Raw genomic sequence first — 25,009 nt, 5'->3', positions numbered from 1 at the left:
TCTTGATTACAAATTAAAAAAAACACGTATGAAACATTTTGTAATTAGTTTTGAAACTGCAAAATCTAGTGGTCAGAAATCTTGGACACGTTTTACGCCTATCATAAGTATGATAAAATTTATCCCTTGAAAAATCGAAAAATCAAAAAATATAAAAATTAAATTATCGAAAAATTGAAAAATCGAAGAACGGAAAAATAAACAAATTGAGAAATCGAATAATCTGAAATTTAAAAAGTCGAAAAAGAAAAAGTCGAAAAATTCCGAAAAACTAGAAAATATAAAAATCGAGAAATAAAAAATTCGAATCAAAAAATCGAAAAATGCAAAAATCAAAAATTCAAAAAATAAAAACCAAAAAACTGAAAAACAACAAAAAAATACGAGAAATCGTGAAAAATGAAATTTAAAAAGTTGAAAAAATCCGAAAAATTAAAAAATATAAAAATCGAATCGTAAAATCGAAAAATGTAAAAATCAAAAAGTTAAAAAATAAAAACAAAAAACTGAAAGATAAAACCAAATCGAGAAATCGACACAACGAACAAATGCTGAAAAAGCGGGAAATCATTCAAAAATTGAAAAATCCAAGCATCTAAAAATGGAAAAATTGAAAACAAAGAAATACGAGAAATCGACAAAACGAACAATCTTAAAATTGAAGTGTTAAAAATCGGGAAATCCAAAAAATTGAAAAACCAGAGAATTGAAAAAAAAATTGAGAAACCCAATAATCTAAAATTTAAAAAGTTGAAAAAATCCAAAAAACTAAAAAATATAAAAATCGAATCGTAAAATCGAAAAATGTAAAAATCAAAAAGTTAAAAAATAAAAACAAAAAATTGAAAGACAAAACCAAATCGAGAAATCGACAAAACGAACAATCTTAAAATTGAAATGTTAAAAATCTGGAAATCCAAAAAATTGAAAAACCAGAGAATTGAAAAAAAATTGAGAAACCCGATAATCTAAAATTTAAAAAGTTGAAAAAATCCGAAAAATTTAAAAATATAAAAATCGAATCGTAAAATCGAAAAATCTAAAAATCAAAAAGTTAAAAAATAAAAACAAAAAACTGAAAGACAAAACCAAATCGAGAAACCGACACAACCAACAAATGCTGAAAAAGCGGGAAATCATTCAAAAATTGAAAAATCCAAGCATCTAAAAATGGAAAAATTGAAAAACAACAAAAAAATACGAGAAATCGACAAAACGAACAATCTTAAAATTGAAGTGTTAAAAATCGGGAAATTCAAAAAATTGAAAAACCAGAGAATTGAAAAAATTGAGAAACCCAATAATCTAAAATTTAAGAAGTTGAAAAAATCCGAAAAACTAAAAAATATAAAAATCGAATCGTAAAATCGAAAAATGTAAAAATCAAAAAGTTAAAAAATAAAAACAAAAAACTGAAAGACAAAACCAAATCGAGAAGCCTACACAACCAACAAATGCTGAAAAAGCGGGAAATCATTCAAAAATTTAAAAATCCAAGCATCTAAAAATGGAAAAATTGAAAAACAACAAAAAAATACGAGAAATCGACAAAACGAACAATCTTAAAATTGAAGTGTTAAAAATCGGGAAATTCAAAAAATTGAAAAACCAGAGAATTGAAAAAAATTGAGAAACCCAATAATCTAAAATTTAAAAAGTTGAAAAATCCGAAAAATTTAAAAATATAAAAATCGAATCGTAAAATCGAAAAATCTAAAAATCAAAAAGTTAAAAAATAAAAACAAAAAACTGAAAGACAAAACCAAATCGAGAAACCGACACAACCAACAAATGCTGAAAAAGCGGGAAATCATTCAAAAATTGAAAAATCCAAGCATCTAAAAATGGAAAAATTGAAAAACAACAAAAAAATACGAGAAATCGACAAAACGAACAATCTTAAAATTGAAGTGTTAAAAATCGGGAAATTCAAAAAATTGAAAAACCAGAGAATTGAAAAAAATTGAGAAACCCAATAATCTAAAATTTAAAAAGTTGAAAAATCCGAAAAATTTAAAAATATAAAAATCGAATCGTAAAATCGAAAAATCTAAAAATCAAAAAGTTAAAAAATAAAAACAAAAAACTGAAAGACAAAACCAAATCGAGAAACCGACACAACCAACAAATGCTGAAAAAGCGGGAAATCATTCAAAAATTGAAAAATCCAAGCATCTAAAAATGGAAAAATTGAAAAACAACAAAAAAATACGAGAAATCGACAAAACGAACAATCTTAAAATTGAAGTGTTAAAAATCGGGAAATTCAAAAAATTGAAAAACCAGAGAATTGAAAAAAATTGAGAAACCCAATAATCTAAAATTTAAAAAGTTGAAAAAATCCGAAAAACTAAAAAATATAAAAATCGAATCGTAAAATCTAAAAATGTAAAAATCAAAAAGTTAAAAAATAAAAACAAAAAACTGAAAGACAAAATCAAATCGAGAAACCGACACAACCAACAAATGCTGAAAAGCGGGAAATAATTAAAAAATTGAAAAATCCACGCATCTAAAAATGGAAAAATTGAAAAACAACAAAAAAATACGAGAAATCGACAAAACGAACAATCTTAAAATTGAAATGTTAAAAATCGGCAAATTCAAAAAATTGAAAAACCAGAGAATTGAAAAAAAATTGAGAAACCCAATATTCTAAAATTTAAAAAGTTGAAAAAATCCGAAAAACTAAAAAATATAAAAATCGAATCGTAAAATCAAAAAAAGTTAAAAAATAAAAATAACAAACTGAAAGACAAAACCAAATCGAGAAATCGACACAACTTTTTATCTAAAAATCGAAAAATTGAAAAATTTATAAATCCATAAATGGAACAATCGGGAAATAGAAATCCAGGAATTGAAAATACGAAAAATCGAGAAATTTAAAAACCGAAAGTTGAGTAATCGAAAAGTCCGAAACCACGACAATTTGAAAATTCTAAAACGCAAAATTCGAAAAATGGAAAAATAAAAAAATCGAAGAACTGAAGAATAAAACAATTGAGAAATCGAATAATTTAAAAATATTCACACACTACAAGTTCAAAAGTGTCTTATTTATTATTTTATAAAATTTAAAAATTATAATTTACTATTATAAATTTTAGAGATGACGTCATCATATGGGTGGTGGGAATGATTAGATAAATTTTAGTTAGCGCTTAACCATCTACATGATATTCTTAATATACGTTCAAAATGTGACAACAATCGGTCCAGTAGTTTCGGAGATTACTTGTCTAATTAAAATGGATACAGACACTAGACAGACAAACGGACGGAAACGGGAGACCATTTTTTTTGTGTTCTAGAGGTCATCACACGTCGACAAAACATTTAAGCGGCAATTCGGCCTTACCCATACTCCGCCACTGGCTCTGATTCGAACGCATTATGTTACGAAAACACACTGTTAACTGAAACTGTCAATAAGCACTTCTCCACGAATGCTAAGAAGCGGAGACTCGATTAATAATAAAATTAGTAAATGCCCCAAAATATAAGTACATTAATAATAAACAAAAACAAGGCGGATTCATAAAGCACAACTACAGGAGTATAATATTTTATCAAATTGAAATGTCGTTCGCTATGCAAAATTTTAAGGTGAAGTCATTGCCTACATGTAAAATTTGACATCAACAATCGGTCCGATACTTTCAGGGATTATGCCTGCAAATTTCCATAGAACGAGTTAAATTGCTAAATCTTTTTTACAAGTTTAATAGAGTCAAAATCAGTATTTTCATAGAAAGTGCTAGCCCCGCCCACCCACCCCTATTTGTTCAGAGGATATGTTATTTGCCAAAATCAGTCTTATCTTATCAAGTACTAGCCCCACCCACCCGCCCGCTATTTTCTCAGAGGATAAGTCAGTTGCCAAAAGAAGACTTATTTTAGTAAGTACTAGTATTTACTACCCTTTGAGAAAATAAAGCGCGAGTAGGAGGGTGTAGTACTTGGTAAGATAAGACTGATTTTGGCAAATGACATATCCTCTGAAAAAATAGGGGTGGGTGGGTGGGGCTAGTACTTGGTAAGATAAAGCTGATTTTGGCAAATGCCATATCCTCTGAAAAAATAGGGGTGGGTGGGTGGGGCTAGTACTTGGTAAGATAAAGCTGATTTTGGCAAATGCCATATCCTCTGAGAAAATAGGGGTGGGTGGGTGGGGCTAGTACTTGGTAAGATAAAGCTGATTTTGGCAAATGCCATATCCTCTGAAAAAATAGGGGTGGGTGGGTGGGGCTAGTACTTGGTAAGATAAAGCTGATTTTGGCAAATGCCATATCCTCTGAGAAAATAGGGGTGGGTGGGTGGGGCTAATACTTGGTAAGATAAAGCTGATTTTGGCAAATGCCATATCCTCTGAAAAAATAGGGGTGGGTGGGTGGGGCTAGTACTTGGTAAGATAAAGCTGATTTTGGCAAATGCCATATCCTCTGAGAAAATAGGGGTGGGTGGGTGGGGCTAGTACTTGGTAAGATAAAGCTGATTTTGGCAAATGCCATATCCTCCGAAAAAATAGGGGTGGGTGGGTGGGGCTAGTACTTGGTAAGATAAAGCTGATTTTGGCAAATGCCATATCCCCTGGAAAAATAGGGGTGGGTGGGTGGGGCTAGTATTTGGTGAGATAAAGTTGATTTTGACAAATGACATATCATCTGAGAAAATAGGGGACGGGTGGGCGGGCCTAGTGTTCGTAATAAAATCAAATCAGACGACAGACAGACGGAAACGGGAGACCCACTTTTTCATATTGTAACAGCTATGAAACGTCAAGAAAAAAATACTCATTAAGTAAAGTATTACATAAGAGTTTGGTAATATATAATCTCAGAGATAAATTCAAAAAGTTGATCTGGCAGTTTTTGGAGAGGATGAATAGTGAAAATCTTTTACAATCTGCACGATAATTTTTAAATGCACTCGAAATTTCAAAGTAATCAGTTCGATGTGTTGATAATACTTTAATGCTTTTGTATATAATAAAAAATAAGAAACACACTTAAGAGAGCTTAACTCAAAAATATTTTTAAACATTTTAATAAAGAAAATTTTGATGAGTAGATAAGTGATAAAATTTTTTAAAATAGCCATCAGTTATCATTAGTGTAAAAATCAGTAAATCTCAAAGTATTTCAAGGTTAATCATTTATTAGATTATTAATTTTCGAAAACTCAAGAAAATGCTCCTAGGAGTTAGATATTGGGGGTTCTGGTTCAATTTTTGGCTGGGTGCAAATCGAGCATGCGCACGAATTCATATTTTCCCGCCAAAAGTGATTCAGAACCCCCATTATTCAATTACTCAAACTCCAGTTTCGGGATTTTCAAATTAGAATCTTTATATTCATGATAGAATTATTGTTAATTACATCGAATTACTAAGTAATTAGATCTTAATTTTTATTAATTATGCGTACTTGGGGTTATTTACAATTATTTGCAATTAATTATGGTAACTAATCACGATCAGTTTGATTACGATTATAATGGCGCTAATAAAAGTTAATACGCTGCTAATTACTCCTATATGGTTTTATTTAGTTACGTTTACGTACATGTAATTGTTGCTAATTAATAACTGATTTGCTAATTACTTATTATTACACAAAATTTTTTTGAATTTTTAAAATTTTGTCGAATCTTTCCCCAAAACCGACTGTCTTAAAAGATATTGTTTTGGTTTTATTCTTCCTCATAACCCAAGACCCCGTTCCCCGATCCCCCAATCAACTTTTCATCTAAACCTCATCCAACAAACGCATTTCCATTGTCACCAATCAGGCGCAAAAGTAAACAAAACAATATTCGCAGCATCCAAGGCCGCCTCGCCAAAACAAACACATCAAAACGGCATGCGAAAAACAAACGCAGCACGTGTGGCAGGACCTCTCCATCCCGAAATCGTGGACTCTCCTAGGCGCCAGCCCAAATCCCGATCCATCATCCCGACATCCCGGAAAAACGCCGATCCTCGCCAAAAAACCCATCCCCGCCCGGATTCGGCCGCCGCAATCAGGCCACGCGACACGTGAAAGTCCGTGACGTCATCGAACGATAAGGTCGTCCGACTTCGCCATTGGACGCGCGGAGTGACACCACAACATCAGTCGTACCACGTGGGTCCATTGATCATACGGTAAACTGGAGGTGTGTCCGGTACGCAAAACAGACTCAAGGACCAAAAACAAAAGTGCAGCGCGTGCGGGCACTTGAATTGTTGATTTTTTTTTCTGGGAACGGCTTAAAATAGGTTGTTTGGACGATTAGCGGTGGGCTGGAGGTGGAATTCGCGATGGTTTGTTGGAGCGTAATAGGAGATAATAAAAATTTTAATTGTAATAAGAGTTAAGTTGTTTGTTTATAGGTTGGAAGTGCGTTTTATTATTATTAGTGTGGCACGTGTACTCGATCGTAGTAAACAATAATGGGTTATTATTTTTGCGATGGTCTGGTCAAGAAGGCCGGGGTATTTTTGACTTGTGTGTCCTTGAGGCTATGAGTCTACCTATGTTTTGAATTTCTTGCGAAGCCAGTAAACAACGTTAAAAAAAGTGTTTGAAATTTATGTACAATTTTAATCTAAATAAAATCGTGTATTTTTGAAAATTGATTCAAAATATATGTGTTGCCTGAATACTGGTAATTTCCACGTATGTAAATATATAAATAGTAAAACACCTTCCAGCTTTAAATTTCAAGTTCTTTTCCTCCCAGATGATGCCCCGGTCTCTGAATACTGGATTTCTGTAGAACCAAACTAATAATTACATCGAAAAAGTGCTTGAAATTGGCTTGAAAATGTTTAACCTCCGGCCTAGATTACCAAAACTATGCAGTAGCATAGTTTTGGAAACCTTCTTGATAAACTTGTTTTGTTCCAAAATAAGAATGCAATAAAATTAAATAAAAATTGGTCTTAAAATGTTGATGCAGAACTTTCTCTGATGCAAAATTAGTTTGACAAGTCCTAGTTTCTTAGATAAAAAAATTGCTTTTGTGAATTTTATTTTTTATTTTTTTATTTTTTTACACCTACATTTTTTGCACATTTTAAATAAGATATATTTAATTCAAAGCCTTCCTTCCTTAAAATGTGTGTTTGTCCTCCAAAAATGGACAAATCGATTATTAAACCCTTGATGATCTAATGAAAATTTTTCGAAATATTCAAAAATTCGAATACCAAGCCGATTTTTTTTTAAATCTTGGTCCCGAACCATTAAGACGTTATGTTTTTCGAATCAGCGCATCGAGATCTATATGACATAATTTTTTGGGGATTTTTTGTCAACTTTTAAAAAATTTCAATTTTTGAATTTTTTTTTTTTTACCTTTTTTCGAGTACCATTCGAAAAGTTCTTAAAGACATTTTCTTGTAAACTTAGACTTATGAAAAGTATTTTCGGCTCCAAATTCTTTTAAGGCATCCTTAAAATGTATTTTAGAATGTTAGGAAATTCCAACAATTTTTTTCGGACTTGATAAAATCAATCAACTGACAATTTTCGAGATGAAAAAATTTCATTTTCAAATCGAATTTTAATGTAATATTTATCAAATCAGCTGGTCGGCATTTTTGTGCTGGAATTTTTTGAGAATTTTTGGGAGCTTTTCGAAAATTTCGAATTTTAAAAAAAATTGACCGTTTTTCAAGGACCCTGCCAGATTTTTGTGGATTTTTATGCAACATTTGAAAAGCTCAATTCTTCAAAATTTTTGACTGTTTTTCAAGCATCTTTGGAAAATTACGGAAAGACAATTCCTTATAAATTTCGAGTTGTAGAAGTTATTTTCGGCTTCATTTCTTCGAAAAATCCAGCAATTTTTTCGGATCTGATAAAATCAAAACTGACAACTTTCTAGGTGAAAAAATTGCATTTTCAAGCCGAATTTTTGGATTTTTTTTTCAGAACCAATAACATTTTATATTTATCATATCAACTAGTCGACATCTACGTGCAGGAATTTTTTGAGAATGTTTACGCAATTTTTCGAAAATCTTGAATTTTATAAATTTTTGACCTTTTTTCGAAGATCCTTCCTCGTAAATTTAGTCTTGTAGAAGGTATTTTTGGCCGCATTTCTTCGAAAGTTCCAACAGTTTCTAGAATCGATCATTTGAAAAATGACAGTTTTTGAGATGAAAAAAAAATGTATTGTCAGACCGAATTTTTGGAAAATCTCGGTCTAGAACAATTGACATTTCGTTTTTTCAAATCAGTTCGTCGATATGATTATCTTACATGCAAGAAATTTTTGTGGATTTTTATGTAACACTTCCAAAATCCCAATCTTGTACCGGAACCAATAACATTTTATATTTACCAAATCGCCTGGTCGACGTCTATGTGCAGACATTTTTTAAGAATTTTTAAGCAACTTTTCGAAAATCTCGAATTTTCAAAATTTTTTACCGTTTTTCAAGCACCCTTCGAAAACTTTCCAAAGACGATGTAAATTTAGTCTTGTCGAAAGTGTTTTGGGCTTCATTTCTTCGAAAATTCCAACAGTTTTTCCAGAATCGATAATTTGAAAAATGACAATTTTTGAGATGAAAAAAATTTTATTGTCAGACCGAATTTTTGGAATTTCGGTGTGGAACCATTGATATTTTGTTTTTTCAATTACCTCGTCAATATCTGTATGTCAGAATTTTTTGTGGATTTTTATACAATGCATAAAAAATTTCAATTCTACAAAATTTTTGACTGTTTTTCGACCAGCTTTGGAAAATTACCGAAAGACAACTTCTTGTAGATTACTGTTCGGCTTGATTTCTACGAAAATTCCAAAATCGGAAAAACCAAAAATGAGGATTTCCGAGATAAAAAAAATCATTTTGAAGCCCAATTTTTGGAAAATCTTGCTCCAGAATCATTAACATTTTGTTTTTTGAATTACTTCGCCAGTATCTATATACCAAAATTTTTTGTGGATTTTTATGCAACTTTTCAAAAGTCTCAGTTTTTCAAAATTTTTTTGTCTTTCGAGCATCTTTGGAAAATTGTGGAAAGATAATTTCTTGTAGGTTTGGAGTTTTAAGAGTTATTTTCTTCATTTCTTCGAAAATTCCAACAGTTTTTCCAGAATCGATAATTTTAGAAATGACAATTTTCGAGATGAAAAAAATTTTATTGTCAGACCGAATTTTTGGAAAATCTCAGTCTTGAACAATTGACATTTTGTGTTTTCAATTAGCTCGTCGATATCTGTATCCCAGAATTTTTGTAGATTTTTATGCAATACATCAAAAAGCTGAGTTTTTCAAAATTTTTGACTGTTTTTCGAGCATCTTTGGAAAATTGTGGAAAGATAATTTCTTGTAGATTTCGAGTTTTAGGAGTTATTTTCGGCTTCATTTCTCCGAAAATTTCAACAATTTTTTCGGGCTTGATAAAATCAAAATTGACAATTTCATTTTTAAGCCGAATTTTTGGAAATTCTTTTTCCGGAACCAATAACATGTTCTATTTATCGAATTAGCTGGTCGACATCTATGTGCAGGAATTTTTTGAGAATTTTTGGGCAATTTTTCGAAAATATCGAATTTAAAAAAAATTTCACCGTTTTTCCAGGACCCTTCGAACACTTCCCAAAATTACATTTTATGTAAATTTAGTCTTGTAGAAGATATTTTCGGTTTTATTTCTTCGAACAGTTTTTCCAGAATCGGTAATTTAAAAAAATGACTATTTTCGAAGTCAAAAAAAAGTTATTTTCAGATCGAATTTTTGGAAAATTTCGGTGTAGAACAATTGACATTTCGTGACAAATTTTATAAAATTTTTGACTGCTTTTTGAAAAACTACCGAAAGACAACATCTTGTAGATTTCAAATTTCCGGCTTGATTTCCACGAAAATTCCAAGGATTTTTCCAGAATCGGTAAAACAAAAAATGAGAATTTCCGAGATAAAAAAATCATTTTGAAACCGAATTTTTGGGAAATCTTGCTCCAAAATCATTAACATTTTGATTTTTGAATTAGTTCGCCAGGATCTATATGCCAATTTTTTTTGTGGATTTTTATACAACTTTTCAAAAGTCTCAGTTTTTCAAATTTTTTGACTGTTTTTCGAGCATCTTTAAAAAACTATGGAAAGACAATTTCTTGCAGATTTCGAGTTTCAGGAGTTATTTTTGGCTAGATTTCTTCGAAAATACCAACGATTTTTCCAGAATCGGTAAAACGAAAAATGTGAATTTTCCAGATAAAAAAAATCAATGTGAAACCAAATTTTTGAAAATTCTGGCTCCAGAACTGTTAACATTTTATGTTTTTGGAATCAGTTCGCCAATATCTGTATGCCAGAATTTTTTATGGATTTTTATGCAACTTTTCAAAAATCTCAATTTTTCAAAATTTTTTATTGTTTTTCGAGTATTATTCGAAAATTACCGAAAGACAATTTCGTGTAGATTTCGAGTTGTACAAGTTATTTGCGACTTCATTCTTCGAAAACTAACAATTTTTTCAGAATCGGTAAAGCGAAAAATGAGAATTTTCGAGACATTTTGAAACCGAATTTTTGGAAAATTTTGCTCCAGAACTATTAACATTTCACGTTCTTCGAATCAGCTCGTCGATATCTACATGCCAGAATTCTTTGTGGATTTTTATGCAACTTTTCAAAAATCCCAATTTTTCAAAATTGTTGACTGTTTTTCGAGCACCCTTCGAAATTTACCAAAAGTTGTAGAAGTTATTTTCAACTTCATTTCTTCGAAAATTCCAACAATTTTTTCAGAATCGGTAAAATGAAAAATGAGAATTTTGAAAAAAAAAAATTCATTTTGAAACCACATCTTTGAAAATCTTGCTCCAGAACTATCAGTAAAACGAAAATGAAAATTTCTGAGATTAAAAAAAATCGTTTTGAAACCGAATTTTTGGAAAATCTTGCTCCAGAACTATTACCATTTTATATTTTTCGAATGAGCTCGCCGAGATCTATATCTCAAATTTTTTGAGAATTTTTATGCAACTTTTCAAAAGTTTCTGTATTTCAGTGTATGAATTTTTTGAACAGCCTTCGAAAATTGGCTATAGACATTTTCTTGTTGATTTCGACTTGTGGGACTTTCGTTCGGCTTCATCTCATCGAAAATTCCAGCAATTTTTTCAGAATTGGGAAAATGAATAATGACAATTTTCGAAATGAAAAAAAATTCATTTTCGAACCAAAATTTTGGAAAATCTTGATCCGGAACTAATAACATTTTGTATATTTCAAATCAACTCGTCGAGATGAAGAATGTTTCGAAGATTTTTAGGTATTTTCAAAAATATCAAATTTTCTGCGAATTTTTTATCGGTTTTCAAAAATTACTGAAAGACGTTCTCTTATAGATTTCGACTTGTAGATGTTATTTCCGGCTTCATTTCCTCGAAAATTCCAAAAATTTTTCTAGAATCGATAAAACGAAAAATGGCGATTTTCACTTTTCGAATATTTGACTCATCGAGTTTTCTATATTCGAATTTTCACAATTTATTTCCCTTTCGATGTCCCGATTTTTCAATTTTCCGTTCTTCAGTTCTTGTTAGACTTTTCAACTTTTTTATTTTTTGATTTCTGGAGTTTTCGATTTTCGTTACTCGAATTTTCAATCTTTAAACTTTTCGGTTTGTGATTATTCGATTTTACAATGACATTCTTCAATTTTTAGACTTTTCAGTTTTTTTTACTTTTCGATTTGTTGAATTTTCAACTTTTCCATTTTCCAGTTTTTGGACTTTTCAATTTTTTTGATTTCTCAAGTTCTCGATTCATCGAATCGGTATCTCATTGGCCAAAATCAGTCTTATTTTAGCAGGTACTAGCCCCGCCCACCCGCCCTCTCTTTTCTTAGAGGCTATCTCATTTGCCAAAATCGGTCTTATTTTAGTAGATACTACTGGAAAATCTATATGTGGAACCGGAACTAATGACATTTTTTCTTTTTCGAATCAGCTGGTCGAGATCTGTTTATTTACCAAAATTTTTTGGGGATTTTTAGGTAGCTTTTCAAAAATCTCGATTTTTCAAAATTTTTTACCATTTGCTTCTAAATTTTGAAAAAAAAGTAATTTTTGAATTTTTTGTAGTCGGGTGATATACTTCTTAAACAAACTAATAGCACTATAATAAACGAATATTGACAAACAAATCTAAAAAATGTACAGAGTGTTTCATCGATCATGCAGGGGTTAAGAAAACGCGGACAACAATAAGTGCGAAAATCACTACATTTTTTGTTTTGTTTTAAAATATACAGGACTGTGACAAAAGACCAAAACAAGGGTTAAGTTTTTTATTTGCTTCCATTATCAGCGACTTTTTTTAAACTACACTGAAAAATTTAAAGCACCTTTCTCGATTAAAGAAAATTTGTTACTCAAAGAAAAATAACTATTCGGGAATTAATAATGTAAGCAACTTCATTCACCTGACTATTTTTAAAATTGAGTTAGCCTACTATTAATATCCCATCTGAGGTGAAGCTTTCCACCTTGGCTTTACTATGAAAATCGAAAGTTACTTTCATTCCTAAAAATGAAGAAATACTAGTTTCTGGTTTCTCGCCACTTCCGTTTTGGTAGAATACAAAAATGTAGGCTTTCTATTTCTTCGTCTATCTACAAAATTTGTCGTGCATCTCCTCCGAAACGTCGATGACGTAACCTCAAACAATACTTGGCGAAATTAATTAAGAATTGAGCAAATTTCATTTCAACGATCATTTGAAAGGTTTGCGGAAAGCTTTAAAAATGCATAAAAGGTTAGCTTGATTGTTTCCATGCATTGAATATTTATGGCAAAACCGTTGTACTCGCCGACCTTGGTAAATCCAATGCCCAAAATACAGTAAAATACAGTAAAACTTGTACAGTTACAGAGGACTTCGTTGAAATTTTGATAAGCCGCAAATAAACTAAAATTTATTAAATATTTACCCCTCCCAACTGACTTAGTGACGCAATCCCGAAAAATTATTAAATAAATCTTATCGCAAAATGCGCCCTGACGTAGGTGCTGTTTGTCAGAGGCAGGGAAGTTGTGTAAATAACTAAATATTTTATAAATTTGTATCTGCGCCAATCAAGTCGTGACGTACGAGTACTTACGTTAGTAACAATAATAATAACGCAACGTGTGATTGCACTGTAAAAATTATGGCTTTTAGTAGACTTTGAATTCTGTCATTTAAAAATAAAAAATAGGCTTGTTGTTTCCAACGACTTCGACTTAAAAAAAATAATGTTCGAAGTTTGAGCAAGCTTAAGTGGCAAAAGTTTCGATTAAAAAGAAAGTTTAGAGGTTTTGTGTTTAAAAAAAAAACAGGGCAGGTGATGTACAGGTGCTAAGTTGCCAGGTGTGTTAAAATGTCCAAGTACTTTAGTTGTAACAATACAAAGCGTAGTTGATGTTTTTTTAGGTTCACTAATCACACCATTTAATTACGTAATTACCACTCACTATTAGCACTTTTTCCGCAGCGAAAAGTTCCATTGTAAATTCGCGTAATTTGGTTTCGCCAACGGCGGCTCTAAATCGGAATGTGTTAAAGGTGATAATTCACCGATAAGCTAGAAAAAACCACCAACAACGTAAACAGCAAGATTTTCGTACAAAAACAACCATTCTAAATATTCAAGAGATAATATTATACGTCACCGAAATACAACTTGTAAACAATAAACTTATTAAGCGAGCCGTCTTGCCTTTCAGCTGCCAGAAAAAGTAATCAAATGTGTGAAAACACTCTGTATTAAATTATGTCGACTTTATTTTGCACTACATCCTTGACCTTGGACCGAAATCAACTATCATCGCAAAACCGGCGTCGGATAACTAAATGTAACCAACCACAAACAAATCAAAACTCATTTTCAATCGATCATTACGTAAAATTTGCATAATGCAAATGACTCTTTGACCTCATCTCCGTCGCAAACGTCAGCGTTCTCTATTGACACACGATTTCGATTTCCTTATTCGGCCGCCTGCAGGAAGTATCATTGTTGCTAAGATAACAAAGATCATGCGACACTGAGTCTAATAAACGATCAATTGTACGTTGTGTACCTAGACTTTGCACTCCACTTGTACCTTGCGTGACACGAAAAATCGTTCGTAGCCGGTGTCATGCAGGGCGTCCAGTCGTTCCCCACCTATTACGAAATTTATCGATCGTCACAAAAATACATGAAACGTACGTCAGATGATTTTTTATCTGTGCATAATCAGATATTTCTTTTTTAGATCGGGCGGCGCAGGACACGTGCGCCAGGATAACGACGACAGATATAAAAAACGCGCTTTTGTTTCGCGCGATCATTGTAGTGAGACGAGTCAGAGTGGTCACTTCATCATGTATTCGATGACGTACAATATTGGAAAACTGTTCAGTAATGTGAAAGAGTTTTACAATGAAATCAACACGGCGACGCTGACGGGCGCTATAGACGTGATCGTGGTGGAACAAGAAGATGGAAATTACAATTGTTCGCCGTTCCACGTCCGCTTCGGCAAGCTGGGGGTGCTCAGGAGTCGCGAGAAAGTGGTGGGTGTATAACTTCCTCTAATTTTTCAATTTTAATTAAATGTGGCCCCCAGGTGGACATCGAGATCAACGGCGAACCCCAAGACATCCACATGAAGCTCGGCGAGAGCGGCGAGGCCTTCTTCGTCGAGGAGCTCGAGGACGACGAGAACGAGATCCCCGAGCACCTCGCCACCTCCCCCATTCCGGTCAGCGAGTTCGAGAACATCTTCACGTCGCAGACGCGCCGCCGCAGCTTTACCGAGCAGCTGCCCGCCGCCTTCGAGAACCAGGTCAACGACTACACGAAGCGCCGCAACACCGCCGACAACGAGAACGCCAAGGACCGCGAGCGCGACTTCCTCAAGCGGCAGATCGTCTTGGGCAACATCGGCATCGGCGAGATGTCGGAGCAGGAGATGTCCAGGTCGATGCAGAGCAACACGAAGGAGAGCGTCGAGGATTTGAGCAAGAGCGCGGATATTTCGGACACGATCTTCAAGATGGACTCGTTGGAGATGGACACGAGTCGGTCGGAGTGCGTGCCGAAGGAGGAGGGCAGCGTGAAGGAGGACGTGAGCGGGGAGAGCAGGGGCAGTAAGAAGAAGAGGCGGAAAACTAAGAAGAAGAACGCGCCGAGGAAGAGCTCGAGCGTGAACCAGATCTCGGTGGAGCAGGTGGACAAGAATAATGATTCGGCGACGACGGAGCCGAGCTCGATTGAGAGCAACGCGTCCGATCCGGAGCTGAAGGATTTGCAGTGAGTTTTGTTTAGTTTTATTCATTTAAGACGTCTGCTGTTTCAAAATTCTCTATTATATTTTAAAATATATGATGAAGTGTAGAATTGAAGTTGGAAACGAGATATTAATGTAGTTTAAACTAGTTTAAACTTTGGTGACTTGCCATCACTCAAAAAAGCGCATTATATTCTAATTTAAACCACTCTGCTTTACAAATATTCAAAAAAGTTTATGTATCAACTTTAATGATTATACATAGCAGTATTATTGGTTGCCTATAGCAAAAATTACTATAACAGTTCAACATCTGTGTTTAACATTAAAACATGATGTTTTGAAACAACAGACACAAACAATGTCTCTCTTTTTCATCGTTTGTTGTTGTTTTTTTATATAATCTTCGTTTCTCTTTTGCCGTTTCTTATAATATTCTCCTTTATCTATCTTTCCTCTTGTCACTTGTTACTCACGTTTGATTCCATTTACGTATCTGTTTTCTGCCTGCTCTTCCTTTTCCTTCTTTCGCCGTTCTCGCTTTTATTTCTTCTCTTCTTTTTATGTCTTAGTTTTCTTTCTTTTTTGTCTTACTCTTTTTTCCTCCTCTGTCTTTGTGTCTCCCTTCCTTCTCCTTAGCTTCTCTTTTCTCCCTGTGTCCTGATTCTTCGTTCTTAACTCTTCTTCTTTCTTGTTTCTCCCTCTTGTCTACTTTTCACTTTTCTCTCTACTGCCTTTTGCCTTTTCTTTATAATCTCTCCTGTTTATTTTCTCCCCCTTCGCGTTAACCTTCCTCTCCTCTCTCCCTTTAATCGTTTTTTTTTGGGTTATTTTCCCTTTCTACTCTAATTTCCCCGTTCTCTTTAATCTCCCTCTTCTTCCCCCTTTTCCCTTTGATCCCCCCCTCCCCTTCCTTGTCTGCAATCTACTTCTGTATCCCCTCGTCTTCTTCACACATCCCTCTTTCCAACCCTCTTTCGATTCCCCCCTCCCTTTTCCTCTTCTCTCTTCTGCCCCCTCTAATCCCCTACTTGTGCTCTCCCATCTATGAGAAGAGAAAAGTTTCTGTTCATTCTTCTGTTTTTTCGTCTTTGTGGTCTCTCATTTCTTCCTTCCTTCCTTCCTCTCCTCTCCTCTTCGTTTTTCCTTTATTCTCGTCTGTCTCTGTTCTTTTTTATTTATTCCTCTGCCTTTCTTCCTTTTTCTCCCATCTCCCTCCTTTCCTCTTTCCTCTCTCTTGGCTCTTGTTTCCTCCTACTGCGCTGTTCTTTCCTTTCTCTACTTCTTGTTTGCCTCCTTTTCTCTCTTCTTTCTTTCTCTACTTTCCCCACTATTTTGTCTTCTCTCTACTTTCTTCTATATTTTCTATTCTTTTCTCTCTTTTCTCCTCTCTCCTCAGTTCCCCTCTCTCTTAATTTTCTTTCCTCTCTCTTTCGTCCCTTCCATATTCTTAATTCTTTCCTGTCTATGCTGTATTTTTTTCTCCTCTTTTCCGTTCACTTCTCCATTTTGTACTCTCTTCTCTCTTTCTCTCGTTTATTATTTCCTCCGTATTTTCTATTCTTTCCATTCTCCTTCTCTCTTCTTTCCTCTTCTCTTTGCTTTTGTATTTCTTCTCCCTTCTTTTCCTTTTCCTCTCTATTTTTCTTTTCTCCATATTCTCTATTTTTCCTTCCCTTTTCTTTTGTCTCTATTTTCTCTCCATTCTCCCCTCTCCTATAGTCATTCCTCTCTCGTTTCACTTCTGTCCCCTTTTCTCCCCTACTCGTGCTCTCTCATTTGCGAGAAAAGTCTCTTTTCGTTCTTCTATTTTTTCGTCTTTGTGGTCTCACATTTGCTTCCTTTGCTTTGCTCTCGTCTTCTTTTTTCCTTTATTCTCGTCTGTCTCCGTTCTTTTTCATTTTTTCTCCTTTGTTTTCTCTTTCTCTACCCTTCTTTCTTTTCTTTTTCCTCCCATCACCCTCTTTTCGTCTTTCCTCTGTCTTTCTTAGCTCTTGTTTCTTCCCACTCAGCTCTTCTTTACTCTCTCTTCGCTCTTGCTTCTTCTCTCTTTTTTCGTTCAAGCTCTTCTTCTTTCCTCTCTCTTATTTTTTCTTTCCTCTGTATTCTCTCTTCTTTATTCCCTATTATCTACTCTTTTTCGTATCTCATCTCTTTCCTTTTCTTTTTTTCTCCATGTTTCCTCGATCATCCCTCTTCTTTCCTTTCCCCACTTTTTTGTCTTCTTTCTTCTATATTTTCTAATCTTTCCTCTCTTTTCTGTCCTTTCCTCTCTATTATCTGTTCTTTACTCCATATTCTTAATTCTTTCCTGCCTATTCTATATTTTTTCGCCTCTTTTCCGTTTACTTCTCAATTTTCTACTCTCATTCTCTCTCTTTTTTCTTTCCTCTCAATTTTTTCCTCTCCCTTCTTTTGTCTCTCTTTTCTCTTTCTCTTCTCCCCTCTTCTATAGTCATTCCTGTCTCGTCTACCTTCTGCCCATTTGCTCCCTTTCTCTCCTCTCCTTTCCTCTTTTTTTCCTTTACTCTCGTCTGTTTCTGCTGTTTTTATTTTTTTCTTCTTTGCTTTCTCTTTCTCCTCCCTTCTCTCTCATTTCCCTCCTTTCCTATTTCTTCTTTCTTAACTCTTGTTTCCTCCCACTGCGTTCTTTTTTTCTCTCTTCGCTCTTGCTTCCCCTTTCTTTTTTTCTTCAAGCTCTTCTTCTTTCCTCTCTTTTATTTTTTTCTTCCTCTTCTCGCTCCTTTTCTTTTTCTTCTCCATGTTTCCTCGATCATCCCTCTTCTTTCCTTTCTCTACTTCTTGTTTTCCTTCTTTCATATCTTCTTTGTTTCTCTTCTTTCCCCACTCTTCTGTCTTCTCTTTCTTTCCCTTCTCTCTGCTTCCTCTCTCTTCTGTCCATTCCTCTCTATTATCTGTTCTTTATTTCATATTCTCAATTCTATCCTGTCTATTCTGTCTACTCTCTTCGCTTTTTTTGCTTTCTCTTCTTCTTTTCTCTTCTCGCTTCTCCCTTCCTCTATTGTCATTCCTCTCTCGTTTCTCTTCTCCCCTCTTCTATTGTCTTTTTCCTCTGTCTTCTCTCCTTTTCTTTCTGGGAGATTCGGAGAGAATCTGAGAGAACCAGAAAAAAATTGAAGGAGTCTGAAAGAATCTAAGGTAATCTGAGATAATCCAAGGGAATCTGAGAATCTCGAAGAATTTAGAAGAGTCTAGAAGAAAATACAAGAATCTAGAGGAATCTAGAAGAATTTAGAAGAATCTATACGCATCAAGAATAATTTGGAAGGATCTAGAAAAATCTAGAAAAATTGGCAAGAATCTGGACAACTCTGCAGTGATCTGACACGATCTGAACAAGAAACATTCTGAAAATCTGAGGGAATCTGCGAGAATCCGAGAGAATCGGAAAGAATTTGAAGGACTCTGAAGAATTCTGAAGGAATCTGAGAAAATCTGAGGGAACCTGTGAGAATTTGAAAGTATCTGCAACAATCTGTACAGAACTGAAATTTTTTTAAGAATTTTGAGGATTCCTGGCTATGTCTTTGAAAGAATCTAAAAAAATTTGGAAGACTCTCGAAGAGAGAATTAGAAAGAATCCGAAAGGAGGAATGAAACTGAAAGCATCCGATAGAATCTGAAGGAATATAAAACAAAGAATCGGGAAGAATCACAAAGAATCAGAAGGAATTGGAAGAAATCTGAGAGTCTCAGGGAATCTAGACGTATCTAAAAGAATCTAGAAAAAACTGTAAGAATTTGAAACTATCTGCAGGAATCTGAAAGGATCTAAAGTAATCTGGAAAAATTTGAAAAGATTTGAAAAGATCTGTAAGATTTGGAAGATTCTGAGGATGAATCCAAAAGAATCTAGAAAAATTTAGAACAAACTGGACGAATCTGAAATAGTGCAATTAATTGAAGCCATCTGGAAAAAATTGAAAGGATTCTAAAAGGATCTGAAAGGTGAAAAATTCTGACAAAATCAGAGGGAATCTGAGAGAATCGGCAAAAATCTGAAGGAATCTGAAAAAGTCCGAGAAAACCTAAGGGAATTCGAGAGAATCCGAAAGAGTCAAAAAGAATGTGTGTAAATCTGAAAGAAACTAGGAGATCTGGAAAAATCTCATTACTTTGATGGAATCTGAAAGAATCTAATGGAACATGAAACAATCAGAAAAAATCAGGAGGGGTCGAGAGACTTCAGGCTTCTGGATGAATCTAGAAGAATCTAGATAAATTTGGAAGAATCTGGAACAGTCTACAACGATCTGAAAGGATCTAAAGCGATCTGGAAAATTTTGAAACGATCTGTAAGGATCTGAAGGATTCTTAAGATGAAGGAGTGAAGAATCCAGAAAAATCGAGAAGAATCTAAAAAATCTAGATGATTTGGAAGAGTGTAAGAAAATGCAGCCATCTGGAAAAATTTGAAAGGATTTTGAAACGATATGAAATGTGAAAAATTCTGAGAAAATCAGAGGGAATCTGAGAGAATTGACAAAAATCCAAAGAAATCTGAAAAAATCTGAGAGAATCTAAGGGAATCCGAAAGAGTCAAAAAGAATGTGTGAAAATCTGAAAGAAACTAGGAGATTTGGAAAAATCTCATTACTTTCATGGAATCTGAAAGAATCTAAAGGAACATGAAACAAAGAATCAAAAAGAATCAGAAAGGGTCGCGAAACTTTCAGGCTTCTAGACGAATCTAGAAGAATCTAGAAAAAATTGGAAGAATCTGGAACCGTCTGCAAGGATCTGAAAGGATCCAAAGCGATCTGGAAAAATTTGAAAAAATTTGAAACGATCTGTAAGGATCTGAAAGATTCTTAAAATGGAGGAGTGATGAATCCAGAGGAATCGAGAAGAATCTAGAAAAATCTGGACGAATCTGGAAGAGTACCAGAAAAATTGAAAAGGTTCTACAAAGATTTTGAAACGATCTGAAAGGTGAATCTGCGAGAATCTGAAAGAAACTAGAAGATTTGGAACAATCAGAGAGATTCGGAAAAATTTGAAGGAATCTAAGGGAAGCTGTAGGACTGATAGAATCTCAGAGAACTTGAGAGAATCTAGGAGAATTTCGAAGAATATAGAAAACTCTAAAAGAATCTAGAAGAATCTGCACGAATCTGAAAGGAATTTATCTCCATGTTCTATTGGTTTCACTTTTTCCTCCTCCCTCTATGATTCTTTTTCTCTTCTTTTTTTCATGTTTCTTTAACCTAATTTTTAAAATTGATTGTTTTTAAATTGTGTTGGTAATGCTTTTAGGAACCATGACCGACCAGCACCAAGCCCATCCACCAACAACAGAAAGATCCGGGACCCGGACTTCCACTTCTTCAGCGATACTGAGCTTACAACCAACGTCGTGGACTCTCGGGCGGACTCCCCCATTCAGGTGGAAGCGGTGCAGTCAGATTCGGAGTTCGAAGTGAAAAATCGTAAAGGTACTACTAACCAAATACTTATTAATAGTGTGTTGTTTTTACCAAATCAAATAATAATTTTTCCCATGGCGTTGCGACCGCGACTATGTAATACATAACAATCTGCAGACAACAACGTAAACAACGGCCAAAGCTGGGAGTGGGGCGGCTTCCCCAACGTCTCCCAGACCAACTCCCCCACCAGCGAGCAGGCCATCACCAAGAACGACCAGTTCGCCCTCAGCAACGTCTTCTCGTTCATGAAAAAATCGCACGCCCACCAGAGCGATGGCATCTACTTATCGGAGATCAATTCCGTCGAACCCGAGGTCCAGGCGCTCTACTTCTCCAAATCCAAAGACAAGACAAACGCAGGTTAGCCGTCTTCCTTTGATTCAGTAGATCCTAGAGTTTTTCTTTTTTCTGTTACTTTTATTAAGTGTCTTTGTCGTGTAAACATTCAGATGCCGACATGGATTGTGAATCAGGGAATGGTCCCTCACTGGCGCAGAGCCCCAACAGTGCCGAAGGTTGCAAGTCGATCGATTCCGACTTCGACGAGCACATCAAAGGGTGAGTAAAACCGAGCGTTTCGGGTCGGGAAGTTTCTGAGTCGCCTCGAGCTAGCAACAGATCGCTTTGTGGAAATTCCGACTTGGAAAGCTAGCCGGAGGCGGCAATTTAGAGAATGCAATTTGTGCCGAGTTTTTCAACCATCCGAGACCCATAAATACAAATACGGTCGAGATTTTTCCTCAAGCTTATCAAATAAATTGAGTTTAATTCGGTTTATATTGTTATCAATAGAGGGCGCAACGACGTGACGTTGTCCCTATGCGGCTGGGACCCAGAACCGGATGCGGCACGTTTCGAGGAGCACGCAGTCACCTTCAGCGACTTCTGCAACAACCCCATGCTCTTGGAGAACTCGAATTTGGTGGTGAATTTCCGCGGGAAGTACTACAACTGGAAAGTCGCCGCCCCCATAATCTCGAGTCTGATGGTGTTCAACCGACCTCTCCTCCAGGCCTCGGTCGACCAGCTGTGCAACATGCACATGCCGTCGAACCAGTCGATCAAAGACGTGACGAAGACGGAAGCCAAAACGTCGTGGTGGCACTGGCGGCGGTCCAAAACGTCGCGGGAGACCACGCCTGCCGTGGAAGCGCGGAAAACCGAAGAAACCAAAGAGACTTCGATAGAGATCGGCGACGACGAGCTGGTTGTGGTTACGCAGTCGCACGAGGAAAAGGAGGTCACTATTGAGCTGTCGCCGAAGGCGCTCAACGAAAAGTGCAAGAAGACGTTGCGGTTAAGCTCGAAACAGATCGTAAGTGTTGCAAACTTAGCACTGACTGAGTAATGTTTGTTTGGGGGTTAGGCGTCGCTGAATCTGAGGGAGGGCATGAACGAGATAGTCTTCAGCGTGACGACGGCGTACCAAGGGACCACCAGGTGCACTTGTCACTTGTATAAGTGGAAGTGGGACGATAAGATCGTTATTTCGGACATCGATGGGACCATCACGAAGTCGGACGTCCTGGGGCACATTTTGCCCATCGTTGGTAAAGATTGGGCGCAGTCTGGGGTGGCCCAGCTGTTCAACAAGATAAAGGATAATGGGTATAAGTTGTTGTATTTGAGTGCGAGGGCGATAGGCCAGGCCCGGATTACGCGGGAGTATTTGAAGAGCATCAAACAGGGTAATCTGACGATGCCCGATGGGCCCATTCTCCTCAATCCGACGTCGCTGATCACCGCGTTCCATCGAGAAGTGATCGAGAAGAAGCCAGAGTTGTTCAAAATTTCGTGTATGAGTGATATCAAGGCGCTATTTCCGGCCTCATCCAATCCGTTTTACGCAGGATATGGAAATAGGATCAATGTAAGTAATACGCATTTTTACGACTAACGTTTCACGTTGTCGGTTTATAGGACGTATGGGCGTATAGAGCCGTGGGTATTCCAATAGTTAGGATCTTCACCATTAATCCAAAAGGAGAGCTCAAACACGAACTAACTCAAACCTTCCAATCGACGTAAGTATCCCCATTTTCGTAAAAAAAACTACAACGGGCGTGCTTTATTTTACCCAGTTAGTTAGGACAGCATTTTTAAGTTTGCGTTTAATTTTTACAGTTACACGGGTCAGTCACTGGTCGTCAATGACGTATTTCCTCCGCTAGTAAATAAACTAAAAGACAATGACAGTAGCAGTGATGAAATAGAGTCAGATTTGAGCGATAGCTATTAAACTTTGTATTTTATACCCATACAAATCATGATTCACGCTGCAACTAACGGTGATAGCGCTTTATAACCATCCCCAGGAACACTTGACATGATAAAATACAAAGTTTACTTATTGTGTTTTGTTAAATGTTATTGTCTTGATCTTCGTCGCTGCACCATGGTTGTATTCACATGGTAAGCTTTGAGAGAGTGTGTCGGTGTGTGCGTATGTCGCTTTGGCTATTGTTTCCGTGCGTGGACTCGTGGCGCCCTCTGATTGGTTCTCTTGTTGCAGATATTCCACCATGACGTACTACGTCGACCAGTTGTTCCCGCCCCTCATCGAAGCGGCCAATGATTACTCGCAGTTCGCGTACTGGCGCGACCCACTTCCGGTGGTCGACGAACTACCGGAAGTCGCGTAAAATGGCGATTCGTCTGCATTTATCGATTCAGTATTTATTGTTGTGCTTTCGATGTCCATTACCTACCGTACGCGGCTTTTAGATAAGTAGCTGTCACTGTTGTATATTATAATAATAACGACATTGTGATATACTGATTACCAATTTATTGTTAAGGCTAGGCTTAAATACTCTACTTGTATACCGTTCGTGCGTTGCTTTTTCATTAGTGATTCACTTCGACATTGTGATATTTTTTTTATTTGTTAAGGGACACTATATTTTTTTTATTAAGTTATTGCAATAAATCTCTCAAAGTTTGTACTTTTTATTCGATGTTCAGTACCTGCATTATTCAATAAATCGCAGTAGATGAATGTGGTCTTATTTTTAGGGGGAACGAAACGCTCATTTGGTGGTTATTAAAATTAAGAATATATTTTTAATGTAAATGTAGCATAGATTAAAACTTAGTTGAGTGCGGTAGATGTAAGTAAAGCGACGCCTCTTTCGTAGAAGCTGTGGGGGTCCTGACCAGGTGCGATATTGAGGTCCACGGTATACAACAGCTCAGTGCGCGTGGAATTCAAGTAGATGGGCAACGATAGTTTGCTGGTGGATAATTTTTCGTCGCCAGAAACCCGAATCCAGCGCATCAGAGTTATAGGTAACTCCATCATGATGCTAGACGTTAGAAGCAACTGATTGTTGCGGCATTGAGCGCCCTGTAGCTTAATTCCTGTAAAAATATTAACATCGTCATCGCTCCATCTGTTCAGTAAACAGACAAAATACTCCCAAACACCGACTTAAGGCTCTACCACACCTCAAGAAAATTTCTATTTTAAAAGATATGCAACTTGTAAAACACCCATGCTACCTCGTTATGACAGCTGCTACTCATCTCTAAGGCTTAAAATCGTTTACTTCGTTTACAATAAGTAACTAGTTTTATTACTGCTATTGTCAACGGGTAGAGCAGAGTAAGGAACTAACTAAAATATTTATCTACTATGAAAGAAAACAAACAATATTTCTTAGCTTACGTTCGAGAAGTAAAAACGCAAAAACACGTCTACTGGTATATAAAAATTGCCATTTTGTAATATTAGTTTCAAAAGTTTTGAGCGATATTTGACAGGTGTATGACGTCATCGATAATATTTTAAATGGCACCTCCTACCTTTTTTTAGCATAAAGTCCCTTGAAAGAGAATTTTTGATATGCGGTTTAACCTAATTTACTATCATAAGAAAAGAAAAAAGCCAAATGTGTGTTTTAAAATAAATTAATAAAATCATTGTCAGAGACTGTTGAGATCTTTACTCGCAATACACACAACAAAAAAATGCTTGTTCATATATATAATTCCGACCATAATTCTTCCTCTTATTTTTAAATTCCTGTTTCCATAAAAATTCGTACGTGTTGGGCATATTCTGTAAGTAGGTAGAAAAGTAAAATTAAATTCCCAAGAATATTTTATTGTAGGTACGAAGGTTCGTTATTGTGAGTATTTCTTAGTAATCTTGGAATTTTTCAACCCGAAATCTTAGAAATTTAGGTAGGTACATACCTAGTTACCTCTCGGAATGTATTTTGAATGAAGCAAATTGGTGGAAGGTTATTTCGACAGAATAAAACAAACCCAGCTTTTTCGAAAA

At 35.4% G+C, this 25,009-nt stretch overlaps 2 protein-coding genes across 7 annotated transcripts in view; one reads left to right on the top strand and one right to left on the bottom strand.

Moving 5' to 3' along the window:
- The window catches only part of Lpin (Lipin), a 34,723-nt gene extending 11,057 nt beyond the window's left edge, over window positions 1-23,666 (top strand). The window contains exons 2-11 of one of the 2 annotated variants that reach the window (XR_010279771.1): window positions 14,258-14,558; window positions 14,612-15,297; window positions 20,552-20,730; window positions 20,839-21,084; window positions 21,174-21,282; window positions 21,517-22,039; window positions 22,091-22,594; window positions 22,645-22,748; window positions 22,849-23,136; window positions 23,237-23,327. Coding sequence is in view for 1 of the 2 variants with exons in the window: in XM_064049174.1 (XP_063905244.1) it covers window positions 14,367-14,558; window positions 14,612-15,297; window positions 20,552-20,730; window positions 20,839-21,084; window positions 21,174-21,282; window positions 21,517-22,039; window positions 22,091-22,594; window positions 22,645-22,748; window positions 23,237-23,366 (2,673 nt within the window). In the remaining variant the exon portion in view is untranslated. Of the gene's footprint in view, window positions 1-14,257; window positions 14,559-14,611; window positions 15,298-20,551; window positions 20,731-20,838; window positions 21,085-21,173; window positions 21,283-21,516; window positions 22,040-22,090; window positions 22,595-22,644; window positions 22,749-22,848; window positions 23,137-23,236 lie in introns of both variants that reach the window. The other variant, XM_064049174.1, reaches the window with a different exon arrangement.
- A 90-nt stretch (window positions 23,667-23,756) lies between these two features.
- Dhc64c (Dynein heavy chain 64C) overlaps window positions 23,757-25,009 on the bottom strand; it is a 43,545-nt gene continuing 42,292 nt past the window's right edge. For all 5 annotated transcript variants that reach the window (XM_064049169.1, XM_064049168.1, XM_064049170.1 and 2 more), the window contains one exon: window positions 23,757-24,084. In XM_064049169.1, coding sequence (XP_063905239.1) covers window positions 23,816-24,084 — 269 coding nt within the window. In that variant the 3' untranslated portion in view covers window positions 23,757-23,815. The remainder of the gene's footprint in view (window positions 24,085-25,009) is intronic.

Source organism: Zophobas morio, unplaced genomic scaffold, assembly GCF_036711695.1.
Source record: "Zophobas morio isolate AGI-343-1 ecotype UQ-CSIRO unplaced genomic scaffold, CSIRO_AGI_Zmor_V1 ptg000007l, whole genome shotgun sequence".
Lineage (NCBI taxonomy): Eukaryota > Metazoa > Arthropoda > Insecta > Coleoptera > Tenebrionidae > Zophobas > Zophobas morio.
This window is presented reverse-complemented; position numbering and strand designations above follow the sequence as displayed.